At 41.9% G+C, this 16,204-nt stretch overlaps 1 protein-coding gene across 4 annotated transcripts in view; it reads right to left on the bottom strand.

The window, feature by feature from the left end:
- LOC135219250 (uncharacterized) overlaps window positions 1–16,204 on the bottom strand; it is a 161,369-nt gene that overhangs the window by 136,608 nt on the left and 8,557 nt on the right. For all 4 annotated transcript variants that reach the window (XR_010315406.1, XM_064256009.1, XM_064255900.1 and 1 more), the window contains exon 2: window positions 2,903–3,079. Coding sequence is in view for 3 of the 4 variants with exons in the window: in XM_064256009.1 (XP_064112079.1) it covers window positions 2,903–3,074 (172 nt within the window). In the remaining variant the exon portion in view is untranslated. The remainder of the gene's footprint in view (window positions 1–2,902; window positions 3,080–16,204) is intronic.

Genomic DNA, 16,204 nt, shown 5'->3' on the forward strand with positions numbered 1-16,204 from the left:
AACCACATTCACTTTCCTTACCTTCCAATGCTGCGACTTTTTGCTTGCATTTTCTGAAGGGAAGCTCTAAGTTCCGCTATTTCCGAAGCAGAAACTAGAGGATTAGCAATTTGTGAACGGGCTGAAACAGAATTGTCATGATTATCAGCGAAGAAGGTACAGAACTAGATAGTAAATCAATGAGAACAGACATTTTGCGGGTTTTACAAGCCGCCTTTCTCACTCTATCTCTCTCAACTTCTTCAAGTAAGAAGTTAGATTCTTCCACTCTTGTGCACTCAATTTCTCACACTCGTCACACGTATTATCAATCGAGCATTCAGCCATTCTACATCCACTACAAGTAGTGTGAGGATCTACCGAAGCTTTCGGAATCCTCACCTTACAGCCCTCATTCACACACACTCTTGAAACTAACACTAGAGTCAGACATATTCAAGAATTCCAAAAAAACCAAGTCCAAAAAACAGTCCACGATAGCGAATGCCAAACAACGATCCAAGTACGTCACCAAATATCAGCGAGAGATGATCAAAAGCTTGCGAAAAACGAATTCTAGTCAGGAGGAAGTAACAACAATGTTGATACCGCCGGCGACAGAGAGAATCTGATTAGAAAACGGGAATAGTTCCTAGTCCTGCCACCCAGAGCAGGGCGGTAGATCACCTGACCTACCTGTAGCGAGTGCCGCGAAATTTGAAATTCTGTCGGGAACGACGGAGTCTATAGCTATGTATATATCTGACAGGTAAGTTGAATGTATGAAAAGGCTTATATTATTATTATCAACAAAACATTTACTGGCATGAGTCAGAGGCCGTTTAACGAACAAACACTTCTCTGTCCTTAACTCGGGAGCGTCGAAGATGCCTCTCTCCTCTCTCTCTCTCTCTCTCTCTCTCTCTCTCTCTCTCTCTCTGATCAAATTACTGGATAATGTCTCTCTTTGGATACTTGGAATTTGCATGAGGCGTCACTAAAAAACATAGAAAAATACGACATAAAAAGTGTCGAAAATCATCATAACCTCAAAATTTTTGTTGTAATCTAACCAGAAACTTATTTTTATTAATATACTGTGCTAAACTATAAAGGATTTTTATCATAGTATGCGTTTTTTAAAAGCGTCGTTAACTCGGAGCGTCAGAAGCTTCAACGTCGTAACCTCGGAACAAGCGTCGTAACCAGGACGGATTTTTCCATTGAATATTAAGAAAAAGCGTCGTAACCTCGGAACGTCGTAACCCGGGGACCGCCTGTATTTAGTATTTAGAATTTTTATTATTATTGTTATTGTTGTTGTTGTTATTATTAACCCCACAGACCGGGCTAATATACACTCATACATACACCCATGACTGGGCTAAATCTAAGGATGACCAATTTAAAAGCAAAACTAAAAAACTCATCAATGGAAGATGTTTATTCACATTATATATATAAAAAAAAAATGTAAAATAATTCCTGCACCTTCACGTGAAGTTGTAAGAGAATATTTCCCACCCCTTGCAGTTCTCTTTTCCCTCTGAGTCATAAAAAATATGCTAATCTTAAAGAGTTATAAGCGTTCTTTCCATCTTTTTTTATTTTGTCAAATTGCAGTTATAAGCGTTCTTTCCAATATCTTAATTTATTTTGTCAAAATTGCAATTTTATGCTCAAAAAATATTATAAAAAATAAGAAATAAATCTGGGAACATTTGCTTAGCACATTGATTGTAAAATATTTACAATGCATCCTTGGATGAGAATTTGTGACCACTTTCCCCCTTACCACCTCGAGCAAGACTGAGGGCTTCTCAACTCACTCACACTTATAAGGTGATCTGAAGAGTTGCCAATATATATGGAACTAAGAACGTTTTCCCCGCAAAATTCGTTCAAACTGTATGGTGCCAAATCTTGATCGTATATCTACAATGAACCTGTATGTGATCGTATATATATGATTCTTGGGCTGTAGGGAGTTAATACTTGAAAATATTAATAAACATATAGTAAATGTACCATAAAAATCCTCTCATCTCTCAGAGAGAGAGAGAGAGAGAGAGAGAGAGAGAGAGAGAGAGAGAGAGAGAGAGAGAGAGAGAGAGAGAGAGAGAGAGAGAGAGAGAGAGAGTTTTTTTTTTTACTTAAAAGTGAAATGGAAAGATTATTTCTTTAAAATACTATCATATACAGTTTGTAATTACAGTTATATTGTTATTATTATTATTATTATTTTTGGTCTATCACAGTCATCCTATTCAACTGGGTGGTTTTTATAGTGTGGGGTTCCGGGTTGTATCCTGCCTCCTTAGGAGTCATTTCTCCATTAACACATGATTTTAAATTTATTGAATTTTAACACATGATCTTAAATTGAATGAATTTTACCTTCACCCTCTGCAAACATTATATACGTACACGTTTTCTTTATTTTATTGAATTGTGTACCTTTGTTATGACTGACTTATGAAGTTCACCTAGAGATGAAAAAAGTTTATTACTCTGTGAGGAAAAAAAGAAAATGGCATCCCATGAAATAGGGGTAAGGTTAGTATATGTACATACGTAGTAATTACTGTAAGTATTTTTACGTCAACCATTTATTTCTTTGACATGAAATTACAGTAATATTGATTTTATTCAATAGCTTGAATAAAATCAATAGTTACCTTAATACTTAGGGAGCATGATTAGTGTCATATTTAGTGTTCAAACTCCTAGAAGTAAGCATTTATTAGCATTTTTAGAGACCATGCCAAACTCACACAAAACTTTCCTTTACACGATGGTGTCTGGAACCTAACCTTGCATAAGTTTGGGATATCACTGTGATGTGTTTCACAAAAATCTGCAACAATATGAAACACGGAAAACACTATACATAAAAAAATGTTGCCAGCAACTTTTGTCTTACCTGCTCCTTCAAAGGTTTTCCCATCAATAGTTAATTTACAAATAAATCTCCTCTCGGGTGTATCATCACCATCCATCACATCATAAACACAATCTTTTCTTATATCGTTTAACTGAAGAACTGGATTTTTTTCTTCTGGCTGGGAAGCCACATTTTTCCCTCCTTGTGGCATGATTTCTGCAAAAAATAATGTAATAATAACTGCACTAAGGACAAAGAGATAACAAACCTTTAAACTTCGAGGCACTAAACAAAAACTTTTTACATAACATATTTTTCCTAGATACACAAACCAAAGTATGTTTACAAGAAAGTTTAAGTGGTGGGAGTACCCATCTATCTGCATATCTTTTTCTTATAATCACCAAATAAATGGGATTTTTTTCCCTGGGTGTAACACAAGAACCATTTATATGGAAATATCTTTCAACATGAGAAGGAAACTCAGTTAACTTTGTAACATAATAGTTAAACAGGTAGTTAACTGGACAAAATGGGAGATGAGTCGGGGAGTATCCCTCACTCACCAAGTATCCCATTCACTTTTTGTAGAGTCGCAGGAACTGAGCAGGATGGTTGAGGTAGGACTAAATATAAAATCCTCTGGTTTATATATCTGAAACTAAATATAAACTACCATTCAATATTTGTTCATTTGGGAATACAAACCATCACCTTTCATATAGGACACCTACCCCTTAGGAGGGAAGTCAGACTGGAGCTAAAAGCCACTGTGGAATTGCCATGATCCCAGTTGCCCTGCAAGAAGTTGGCCAGAGTAGTAGGGCCATGGGCGAGAGTATGCCTTCTAAAGCAAGGAGTTATTGGATCTAAGAATGTCTAGGTGAAGCATGCCACCTCAATCATAAGAGCTAGCGAGGGGACTAAAAAATACTCTTGAAATGCTTGCAGCTATAACATAATAACATACTGCCTGAATCTCTTCTAAAACGATTTGCAGGTGAGGTGTCCTTCAATCACACAAGCAAAATGAACACACCTTTCAGGTGGGTTCCCAAGACCCTCATTTGATGCATCTCAACACTTAAGGCATCTCTGGAGGAGGGTTTAACAAAACTTCCTACAAGAGGTCCCAGTTATCAGTCTTCTACACTAGATCTTCCTTGACCTTTCAACTCTAGGGCATAAGTTCTGAAGGAGGATCTAAATGAGCTGACTAAAATGGCTTTAGTTCCCACTGAAGCAGGTGTAGCTGGTTGCTTCACCAATGAGGCACAAGCTTCTCCCAAAACAATAGATAATCAAAGGTGAACTGGTCGTTCCTGCTCGACCAGCAACTGTGCCAAAGCCTCTCTGAACTTGCTCACATACTTTGCAGCTTGGGAATGCCTACATACTTTGCAGCTTGGGAATGATATCCAACTTTAGAGTCCCTGTCCTGAGGCAAATGCACCTTGGAAAACACAATTGTCCAGATAATGCAGCACGCTTATCCCGCTTTAGTATAGCCAAGCTAAAACCAATGTGAAAACCCAAGTAACACCTATGGGGCTCTTACAACTCCAAAGCAGACCTTTGAACTGCTATATCATCTATAAGCATACAAAGCAGAGGAACTTCTGAGAGTCCTCATGGATGGATACTTGAAAGTATGGATCCTTCGTCTATCAAAAGCATGAAATAACACTTCCTGATGGATTCCAGGACTGTATACCATTTCCATCTTGAAACAAGTCTGAAGAAAAACTCAATGGAAAGAGATCTACAGTATATATAATCAATCTCAGGAATCCAATCTTCTCAATTGAACCACTAATTCCACATTACTTTTAGGAATAAGTAGTGAAGACCAAAATGAAACTACCCTCTGCAGGGGCTACTCTAGTGAGAAACCTGACAGGAGAAATAAATAAAAAATGTGTTGATCCTCAAAACCAGGTTAGTCCACATGTTGGTACTCTGGTTAAAGGGGAAAATCAATGTCTTTTCTCCTGACAACAATCTAAAGGGTCCCATATGATAACGTACACATTAAGCTTGCCAGGTCGTACCTCCAGTACTTGCCTCAGATCAACAGACACCAACTGGTGAATCCGCTTAACTCGGGCATGGCCATTTCACTGGTTTGCCATGTATTTGAGCCCAAAGACATGCATGTCCCCCAATCAGGCCCACCATTTGGACATGCCTTAAATAAGAAGGTATGAGGGATCTTTTGGTTATATAAGCCTTCAGATGTATTACTGAAAAAATATTTAGCATCTTCATCTCACCAAGTCTATGAGGTAAAACTTGACATAAGTTACATGGCCTGATTTTACACAGTCACCAACTGAGACAGGTTCCTCATACATAGGGCTAAATAGACCTAAACTTTTCTATAATACTAGCTCATCACCTAACCAGATCTTACCTACCTAACCTAACTTAGGGAGCCGTGCCCAGACCTGGCAGGTGAACTGATATAGAATTTAGGCCAAAAGCCAAGCACTGGGACCTATGAAGTCATTCAACACTGAAATGGAAATTGAGAGTAAAAGGTTTGAAAGGTGTAACGGGGCAAACCTCGCAGTTGCACTATGAATGAATCGTTAGGAGAGGGGGAAAGTAAGATGGAAGAAAGAAAATATGAAAGGAAGTGCTACAATAATAGAAACAAAGGTGATTGCATCAGTCAATAGTTAGCCCATCCAGGCAGCACACCCAGACTTCTAAGCTCCTCTCGATGTTAAGTGTTTTTTCCTAATTACAAAACACCTAATAGCATAATTCCAAGGACTTTTTCAGGAAGTGGCCGTGTTCCAAGAGAGGTGACCGCTATGTCACCGCCCGGTTATTTACCCTACTAATACCTCGAGTGCACGGCAAAAGGTGCACTGACGGCAATACTTTCCTGCAGGGTCAAAAAGGCACTAGGGTAAACAACTGCCTTGAGTCCATCTTACTCAAGCAGATCACCCTTTTTCACTTGATATTTAATTGGTGAAACACGAATACAATTACATCTTTAAGCATACCATTAAAAAAATTGAAGTTTCGTCAACATAATGGGATATATGAAAGCACATTACAAACGAAAATAAGCATGTGAGGTCTTCGTGAAATGACAAATTTTCTACGACCATTTGTATTTTTCATAGCTACAAACCCGAGGTCTTAACAATAGGATAATTTCTAGCGCCTAGCTGGATCCGGTTAAAAAACAGATGAAAGCAAGGAATCTTGTGATATCTGGCATGCATGTATATCAGGTGAAGGCTTCCCAACTCAGGATGTCTTAACAAACAGAGGGGCGGCTAGAGGCGGGCAGTATAATGTTAAGACCTCAGGTTTGTGGCTATGAAAAATACATTTTGTTGTAGAAAATTTGTCATTTGTTCATACGCGAACAAACCTTTGGTCTTAACAATAGGATAGACTCATACTTGGAGGGAGGTACAAGACATCCTAGACCGACTGGGGGCCTACCCACCAGTCCAGCTTCCAGGAAAAATGACTTCTGGAGAGGGAATGAAGCCCATTGAGAAGCTAGATAAACTGATATCTAACCACTCAGATCCTGAGTCATATACAATGATATATGGGAGAATCATTGTACTAAAGAGAAACTTTGACTGTCTAATAGCAAACCAACACACCATGGTTTGCGCTACTCTCAACTCCTCCTTGCCTAGGAGTGGAGCATATGCTACCGAATAGAGGGTATGACATTTGCATAATAAGTGATCACAACATCAGTATGACTACCTTACTCATTGTATCAGACCATTCCAGCAAATGACGTGTCTATTCCTTAACCTGCCCGAAGGAAGAAGGAAAGGTACAAGAGAAAGAAAGAGGCCAGCCAACTCCCTCATTCTCTCATCCACACAATCATCTTAGGAAAGATACAAAAGTGCCCTGTTAGGGGCAACTATGAGTACACAATCTGTTGGGCAGCCACCACAGGACCCAGGGAAAATACGTCCGCAGATCTGTGGGCAACATCCTTAAGACAGAAAGAGGCGAATGTGGACTGGCGTAACCAAGTACCAGCGCTCAGCCCTCTATGTACAGCCAAGTTCCAATTGAAAGCCAGAGAGGTACCAGTGCCCCTAACGTCATGCGCTCTAGCCTGCACAGACGTGGTGGTGGAATCAAGAGACAGGTATGCCTGTCTGATGGTTTCCCTTACCCAAAATGAGATAGTATTCCTAGACACCTATTCTTGTGCGGCCTGTGTTAACAATAAGTCTCCGGCAGCCTGGTCCAAGGTGCAGAGAGCTTAAGATAGCAACACAGGGCCCACACAGGGCACAACAAACACTCTTGAGCATCACCACCCACAAGTCATTCAGTGATGGAATGGAAAATGAAGTGAGCTTGTAATCGTGCACAGAGGGATTTTGGGTCTTGGCCATGGAATCGGTGACAAATTCGAAGGACAACGACCCCCAACCCCTGGCGTACTCCACATCATAGCTCAGATCGTGGAGCTCTCCTACCCTCCCGGAAGATGCCAAGGCCAGAAGGAAAACTGCCTTGAGCGTCAAGTTTCTGTCAGCTGAGCGATACAAGGGCTCATATGTGTAAACAAACTTCCCATTTCCTGTGCTAAATCCGCACACCACTTGTACCCACAGACGCTGAGGCACTTTCATCACAACAATCGTAACCCCGACCTCTTACCAGCACTTATTTGTACTTACTCAAAGGAACTACGTCATTCTTTGCGGCGTTTTGCACTCTTCAATTGTTTATCACTGTTGTCAATTGGTATGTGTTTACCCTTCAAACTGGGTATAAGACTTACACAAAACCAAAAAAATAAGAGAAATTAGCGTATCTATTGGTAGTAGGGTAAACAATCACGGACGATCCACCATCATCACGCTGGCCGGGTCTTATTCACTCCATATTTAATTGGTGAAACGAGAATACAATTACAACTCTAAGCATACCATTCAAAAGAATGAAGTTTCATCAACATAATGCGATATATAAAAGCCCCATACGAACTAAAATAAGCATGTGACGCTCTTCGTAAAATGATATTGTTAAGATACAATAAAGTTTTGTACATACTTACCTGGCAGATATATACTTAGCTATAGACTTCCGTCGTCCCCCGACGAAATTCGAATTTCACAGCACACGCTGCAGGTAGGTCAGGTGATCTACCGCCCCTGCCGCTGGGTGGCAGGAATAGGAACGATTACCGTTCTAGAACCAGATTTTCTCTTCCACCTGTCTCCTGAGGGGAGGTTGGGTGGGCCATCAATCGTATATATCTGCCAGGTAAGTATGTACAAAACTTTATTGTATCTTAACAATATCATTTTTGTACATGGAACTTACCCAGCAGATATATACTTAGCTGATTGACACCCTTGGTGGTGGGAAAGAGACAACTATTTACTGAATAGACAGGTAAACAACATACGTTGTAGGTATAAATAAAAAACCTTAAAACCTTGGTTCCTACTTGATCAGGCGGAAGACTCCATGGCTAATGCCTAGGAATCTGCTTCGCCTCAAGAGCCTCAGCGAGGATGTGACCTATGGCTAAGAGTTCTTGTGGGTCTGTCGATGGGGTCTTACCATTTACTCGACAGAGCCTCTTACATGACAAATATGCTATGCCTAGTGGCATAATTAAGGAGCACAACACCGATCCCGATCACCTGATCCTAACACGAGGGTTTAGTGCTTAAGTTGAAAAGAGTTATCTACAAACTCCCTTTCAAACAACCCAAAGAAAAAAACACGTTAAATAAAAGTTTAACTCACTAGTTAAGGATCAGTATCTGCTCCCTATCCAGCAATGTATCCGCAGACACGTATCAACCAAGAGAGAAGGATCCCTCGAAGGTTTCTTGACATCCTTCGGATAATGGGAAGTCAACACAGAGTTGCATCTCCCGTATGTGACAGCTAATATGTCCTTATGACATATTGTTAGGGAAAGAACAAGAATTCGGAAAGCCTCGCACTTCATGCACTTTTAATTCTCATCTGTTTTGAAGGAATATCATGCACTTATCAAGTGCTTAGGAGATCACATGTCTCAAAGAAGGCCAGGGCGTCTTTGATATAGATCTCTCTGGGTGAAGTGGAGTCGGCTAGCACTTCGTGCCTGGCAGGCGCCTAGAGCCTGTCTAGCGCGAGCCTGGCTGGAGCCTCGCGCCTAGATGGCGCCTTGCGCCTGGCTGGCGCCTCGCGCCTGGCTGGTGCCTGATTGGCTCCTCCTTCCTGGCTAGCGCCTCGCGCCTGGCTGGAGCATTGCGTCTGGCTGGTGCCTTGCGCCTGGAAGGCACCTGGAGCCTGGCAGAAGACTTCATGATTACTGTCTATGAGTCTGCATGCCTCAAAGAGTTTTTTCAGAGAGGTAGGGACCTATGACTGACAACCCTTCTGGATCATGGTCAATGGGGGCTAGCCGCTTACACGACAGAGCCTTCTCGGATCGTGCCAATGGGGGCTGACCCACTTACATGGCAGAGCCTTACCTGTATCATATCAATGGGGACTAGCCCTCTTACATGACAGAGCTTTAGTTTCTCTTTACTGGAAGGAGCCTTGCGTCTGGATGGATCCTCAATCCTGACTGGAGCCTAGCCTTGAAGGAGCCTGGCACCTGGCTGGCTTCTAGAGCCTGGCTGGCTCCTAGAGCCTGGCTGGCTCCTAGAGCCTGGTTGGCTCCTAGAGCCCTGGCTGGCTCCTAGAGCCTGGCTGGCTCCTAGAGCCTGCTGGCTCCTAGAGCCTGGCTGGCCTAGAGCCTGGCTGGCGCCTCGCGCCTGGCTGGCGCCTCGCGCCTGGCTGGCTCCTAGAGCCTGGTGCTCGCGCCTGGCTGGCGCCTCGCGCCTGGCTGGCGCCTCGCGCCTGGCTTGGCTCCTCCACACTTGCTGGAGCTTCGAGCTTGGAAGAGTCTCTAGGCTGTCTGGCAATGTCCACATCGGACACTCTTATATCTGTCGATTTGTTCGCTCTGGTGCATTTGCGCCAGGTTGGAGGCCCGCTCCTTCTCAGTATCCGACCATGACAGAGTTCCTTGGAACTGTCCGCCTCTGGCGTTTTTCGCCTGTATTGGCATTTGGCGCTTGGCTGGCGCTTGGCTGGCGCTACATTGTCCGAGAGTCCTGAACAACCACATAGTTTATCAGGAGACTGGAGAAGGGTGGAAGAAATTCTTCCCCTTTGAGCTTTTCGGCCCTGGCAAGGGGAGGTGAGGTGATAGTCAGCTACACAGTAGACGACAGGATATTCTAACAATACGAGAGAGAAGAGTCTTCCTCCGAGGAGGATCCTTCGTGAACACTTCTTTTGCTAACGAGATCTCTTCTTACATGTTGATGAGGTTCCTCGTTGCAGAATCTTCCCTATCCTTGCCCGAAAAGGAAGGGAAGGAGTCTGGAAGTGAACGGAGACTCTGAACCCTGATTTCTAGCTCTTATTGTATCCTTTGAATACCTTCTGGGAAGCATTTTGAGCCCTCATCACACCCCGAAGACTCTGTAGGCAAACGTTTAAACCATCTCTTCTTCTGTAGATGAAAATGTAAGTACCCTGCCTGGGCAACTAAACTTCTATCTGAAAGCGTTGCGTCAGGAATAGAGGGATTTATTTCTTTTGCCAGACATACTATGCTGGCAAGAACCCATTGCCGAGTCTCCATTGAATCTGATGCGAGATTCCAATGCACAAAAAATTCACTTGTCTTCTTGGTCGTTTAGGGCTAAGAGAAACAAAGAATTCCTTCATAAACTTCCTCAAAGAAGTTTGATGAGGAGCAGTTCCATTTTGTCGGAACACGGAATCTGTGGCCACAAAAAAAAAAAAATCCCATTCGAAGTACATGATATCCTACTCTTGTCGTATTGCGGTATCGTATAAGATCCCGAAGATCTTAATCCTCTGTTATCTCTAATTCCCTTTGTAGAGACAGAGTATGGCCTTTACTGCGTTCTTTGATAGCAGATATATACATAGGTGATTCTTCCCTCTGAAAGTGAAGAAAAACCTCGCTATGTGGTTCACAGAGGTATCGGAAGAGGACAGTTTCCTCATTCCATCTAGCACGATCTGCAGCAATTCTATGTCTTAGCCATGACTATTGTCATTTACCTTGAAAAAACCTCTCATTCATGTCCACTTCTGGTCAGTCTGCACGCGGACAGACTCAGAGTGGAGAGGTTTTATAGGTCTATTTATAAAAGATTCTGATAGAATATCCAGATACTCTTGGAAAAGCCTTACGAAACATGCTGTGAGAAGAACGTGACTTCTGTGAATCCAACCTCTCTAAGGCCAAAATGAGGCATACATCCTCTCTTCCTTTGACGCCCAGTTATCTTAATATCTGTTTAAGAATTTATAACTAGGGAAAAAAAAGGTAAAGTTTATTCCCTTGCTTTCTTTAAATTTAAATTTAAAGATGTCTTATATTGCTACCTCTCTTGGTTCGAGGAAAAAGAAGCAGTCTAAAGGAAGCCTGTTCGTCTTCTACTTACAAAGATATCTATGAAGAAGACTTTCCGCAGGTTCTCACAACTCTTTTTCAATAAGTGTTAGACATATGTTAACAGTTATTATCTTCGATCGAGAAGGTTCTCACGGACATGCAAAATCTTGCATCGAACCTCTTAAGGATCGTTACGTTCCGTGTCTGTTCCCAAATAGGTTCTCTTTTGTTAACGAACAGAAGGGGCGAAAAAAGAGATTCTCGATGCTCTTTGCGATAGAGAGAGTCGTGGAATTGGCCTAAGTGATTAAAATAAATCATTTCATCATCCTTGTAAGCGACCCCTTTTCGATTAAATGGGTAACGAAATCAGGACGAATCTTGCCGTTACCGAGCCTGCTGTCCGAGAGGCTACTGGACTCTTAGGTTATAACTCGCTAAAACGAGAAAATATCTTGGATGGTGCGTTCTGGCGCGGCAGGCGCTTCTGTGCAATTTGCGCCAGGCTGGCGCTTCTTCTAGTTCTTTTTAGGTTATGTGCCATAACATCTATGCCTTTATGGTACCCGACATCCTTCACATGTTAATTCCGTTCTTAGTGGGAAAAAACTTTTATATACGTAGTATAGTCCATTCAGGGAAACAACTTCTGCCACTAAGAGAATGTTTCCTATTCGACTCACCCAAATTCTCTTGAGCAATATCCGAATTTAAAAAGGTTGTGTGCGTTTCTCGAAAGGATGAGAGAATTATATATATCGCGCGCTGCCGTATTAGAATCCTTTATAATACTGTCACATTGTGGTAAACAGCATTAATCTAGGAAACCTTTGTAAGGGATACTAGAATTCTGTAGTTAACCTCGGTATGTGCATAAGACTTGACCATACCGTAGTCTAAAGTGACTTCTCTACTGCAATTCATCTTCTCACTAAGCATGTACTCTAATAAGCCATGCTTTCGTAAGCATGAGAGCATTATACAATATAGAGTTCCGCTGCGTTAGAATCTTTTAAAAATGTTACCTACGGTAAACAGCATTGAAATGTTGTAATATCTTTCTTATTGAAAGCTTCTTAGCAAAAGGCAGACAATATTTTCTTTTATGTTTGCTTAACTATCCCCTCAATCAGAGGCTAAAACCACGATTGTAGGGGAGAGACACGGTTATTCATTCCATCCCGCAGGAGAGAGACATGTTACCAGACCACTCATGACCGACACCTACATGATACTGCGTTGGTGTCTAAGCGATAGCAGTCTCGTTAGCCGACTGGCCTTACTCTTCCAGAGTTGCCAGCTACTCCATTTAATAAAGGAATCTTATAAAATTATTATCGAACTTTAATGCGAAACAAGACTTCGATAAATCTAGAAGCTAAGTAGGTGTTGTCTTAACAATCCCTTTAAGCGTAGTCCTTCCTAGGAAATTCCTGGAAGGATACTGGTAACTGAGTTGCTCAGCAAAGAAGTAACTACGGTATGTGCTTATGATTTGCCGTATCGTATTCTCACACAGCAGATACTCTACTACCTTCTTTCCCTGCCGAGGCAGATAGAGAAATGATTTATTCTGGTGCCTGGATCCTTGCACCTAGCGCCTGGAATGTTCCGCACGCTAGAAAGGAGACTCGCTCCTGGAACGTTCCGCTTGCGTGGAAGGTCCCGTGCGCCCTGACAGTTCCGAGCGCCTACTAGACCCCTTTTAGAAAGAGCCTCTTGCCCGGAAACGTTCAATGGAAGGATCGTTCTGATTGCCACTCTACTGTAAGGCTCCTTGCTCTAGCCGTCTGTTTTTCTGGCGCAATTTGCGCCAGGCTGGCACTTCGTCTCTTTGAAGGCGCCTTGCGCTAAGAAAAATTTTCTAGAACGCGGCTCGCGTTTGGTTGTAGGAACGCGGCTCGCGCTAGTCTGTTAGCTGGAACGCGCCTCGCTGCTGGCTATAGGAACGTAGCTCACGCTAGCTTGCTGGAACGCGGCTTCCTGGCAGCGGCTGGCCTCAGTGTTCTCTTAGTTTTCAGAGAACGCGCTAGATCATCGCCCCAAAACACTACATTCTTCGTCTTTTCGGATGTAAGATGAAGAGACGCACTTTTTTAAGGATGCCTTATCAATGGCTATCCTTGGCAGTCTGGGACGTTCTACAGAAACCTGCCGAGGGGACGCCTGACCGGTGGGGTTCTCCCTAACCTTCCTGCGGCTGTCGGACTTTCCTCCTCCACTGGGTCTGGGAGTTTGGAAGAGGTCTAGGCCTGGAAGCGCTACGGAGCGATCAGACGCACCCTCCACTGCAACTGGGAACACTATATTCACTTCTTACCTTTTAAGAGCTCGCCTTTTGAGCTCCATCCATTTATCTTCAAATTTGCACATATGAATTTGTAGATTCTGTGGAGTAAGAAGGTGATGAGGATGCAACAACTACTAGAATTGTCAATACTCTAACTGCTCGTTAGTACGAGAGCTCTTAAAGCTTCTAAAGGAAGCGTATCTAGTTATATGCTTTCTGACTTCTAAAGTAGGAAGTTAGATCTTATATTTCCTTCATCAAGTTCTAACATTATACACGTATTAGTGAAAAAAAATATCAATATTTCAACCCTTATTGCAAAATATAAGTGTCTACCAGATAGTTCACGTAATATATTTTTCGAAATTTTCGAAGCCAAATTCATTAAAAAATTAATAAAATAAAAAAAAGCGTATGCCAAACCAAAGACCCAGTACTTCCCTGCAAAAGACAGCCCAGAAGGTCGATGGCGATGAAAAAACGAAAATCAAGTCAGGAGGTAGCAACAACGTATGTTGACACTACCGCGACAGAGAAAATCTGGTTCTAGAATGGTAATCGTTCCTATTCCTGCCAACCCAGCGCAGGGGCGGTAGATCACCTGACCTACCTGCAGCGTGTGCCGCGAAATTCGAATTTCTGTCGGGGACGACGGAGTCTATAGCTAAGTATATATCTGCTGGGTAAGTTCCATGTACAAAAATATGTTTTCAAGGCAGTTTTGAAATCCAATATGGCGGCTATCGTGTGGCTGGCCAGTCTAATCACGGACAGTCCACTATCTTTCGCACTCGTTATGTAACTTATGACAGCATTTCTTCCCTCTTTCTCGATGGATGATTGGCTATACATAATGAAGGCTAAACCTCTGGCAACAATGACATACAAATTTAAATACGTACAAGCAAAGCAGTACACCTTTATGAACTCTGAAACCTCTCCACTGATAATTGTCATAATGAACAAACCAACAAAATATGTTAATAAATACAAAAACACTTTGATTATTAGTCTAACTCCCAAAATAGGTTTCCTAAGAACTTCCAGTCTGCTTTATAAGTCACAATCAGATTGACAAGATGTAGGGAATAGTTGGTAATTATCAAAAACATAGTAAACAAGCTTGATTTGATAACTGCTATTCCAATGTCAAGCAATTTTTATTTATTGGCTATCTACCTATTTACTGAAAAAAAAAAAAAATGGCCAGTACCGTATATTGGCTTTAAACCTTCACCAATAATTATCGTCAGAATGATGACTTCATGAGGCTCCACCCACTTTCGCCTTGTTATAATTCAGGATAACACTGAAGGGCTACCATGGGCATTGTTGGATTAGAAAATTTAACTTCTGGCTATAAAAACTAATTTCTCGAGTAGTTGTAAGAAGTGCTAAATGATCCTCAAGGATCCCAGCAGTTGGCCGAAACGTTTAATTCATGTATATTACTGCTATACTGTTGCGGCACTACTGCTACAGTAGTATTACTACGCTAGCACTGATACCCCACCCACATCTATGTATCGTTCCGCCATTCATAAAGTCTTTGGGTTTCAGAGCCGATGGAGTTTCTGTCTGGTGGATGGGCGGGGCAACATTTCGTCAAAAGGTGTTTACCTTGCTTATGTAACGAATGTTTTTCGACTCTTGGCTTGTAATCATTGGCCATGGCGTTGGCTAGATCATTTTTACTCTATAAAAATTAAAACTATCGGGTTTATGTTATTGATAATGCTGACAAAATTTGTGTGTGGTTGTAAAATATACATGTCAACTTTCAGCTGCAGCCGATGCTTTGACAAGGAGCAAAGTCCAAAAAACCGTGTTACAGAGACACTGAATCTCATAGTAGTGGACACTTCGTCATCGTCTTTTACCAAAAATGATATTGTTATGATACAATAAAGTTTTATACATACTTACCTGGCAGATATATACATAGCTATTACTCCGTCGTCCGACAGAAATTCGAATTTCGCGGCACACGCGCAGGTAGGGTCAGGTGATCTACCCCACGCCGCTGGGTGCGGAATAGGAACATAACCGTTTTCTAATTCATAATTTTATTCCAGCTGTCTCCTGAGGGGAGGTGGGCGGGCCATTTAATTGTAATATATCTGCCAGGTAAGTATGTATAAACTTTTATTGTATCATAACAATATCATTTTATACATTCAACTTACTCGTCAGATATACATAGCTGATTCACACCATTGGTGGAGGGTAAAAAGACAGCTATTACTGAATATACAGGTAAACAACATACGTTGTAGGTAATAAATAAATAAAACCGTTGGTTCCCTATGTGTTTAGACGAAGGGTCGACTTCCTAGCTATTGCTAGTAGTCTGCTTCTCTCAAGAGCCTCAGCGAGGATGTGACCGTATGGCTAAGAGTTCTTGTAGATCTGTCAATGGGGTCTTATCCACTTACTTGACAGAATCTAGTGGTCATTTGTCAATGGGGTCTTATCCACTTACATGACAATACACCAATGCCTATTGGCATAATTTAAGGAGCACAACACCAGATTCCCACGATCAACCTGATCCTAACACTGAGGGTTTGTGCTTTAATTTTTGAAAAGAAGCTATCCCCAAAACTCATTT

This window comes from Macrobrachium nipponense, chromosome 11 (assembly GCF_015104395.2).
Source record: "Macrobrachium nipponense isolate FS-2020 chromosome 11, ASM1510439v2, whole genome shotgun sequence".
Classification (NCBI taxonomy): Eukaryota; Metazoa; Arthropoda; class Malacostraca; order Decapoda; family Palaemonidae; genus Macrobrachium; species Macrobrachium nipponense.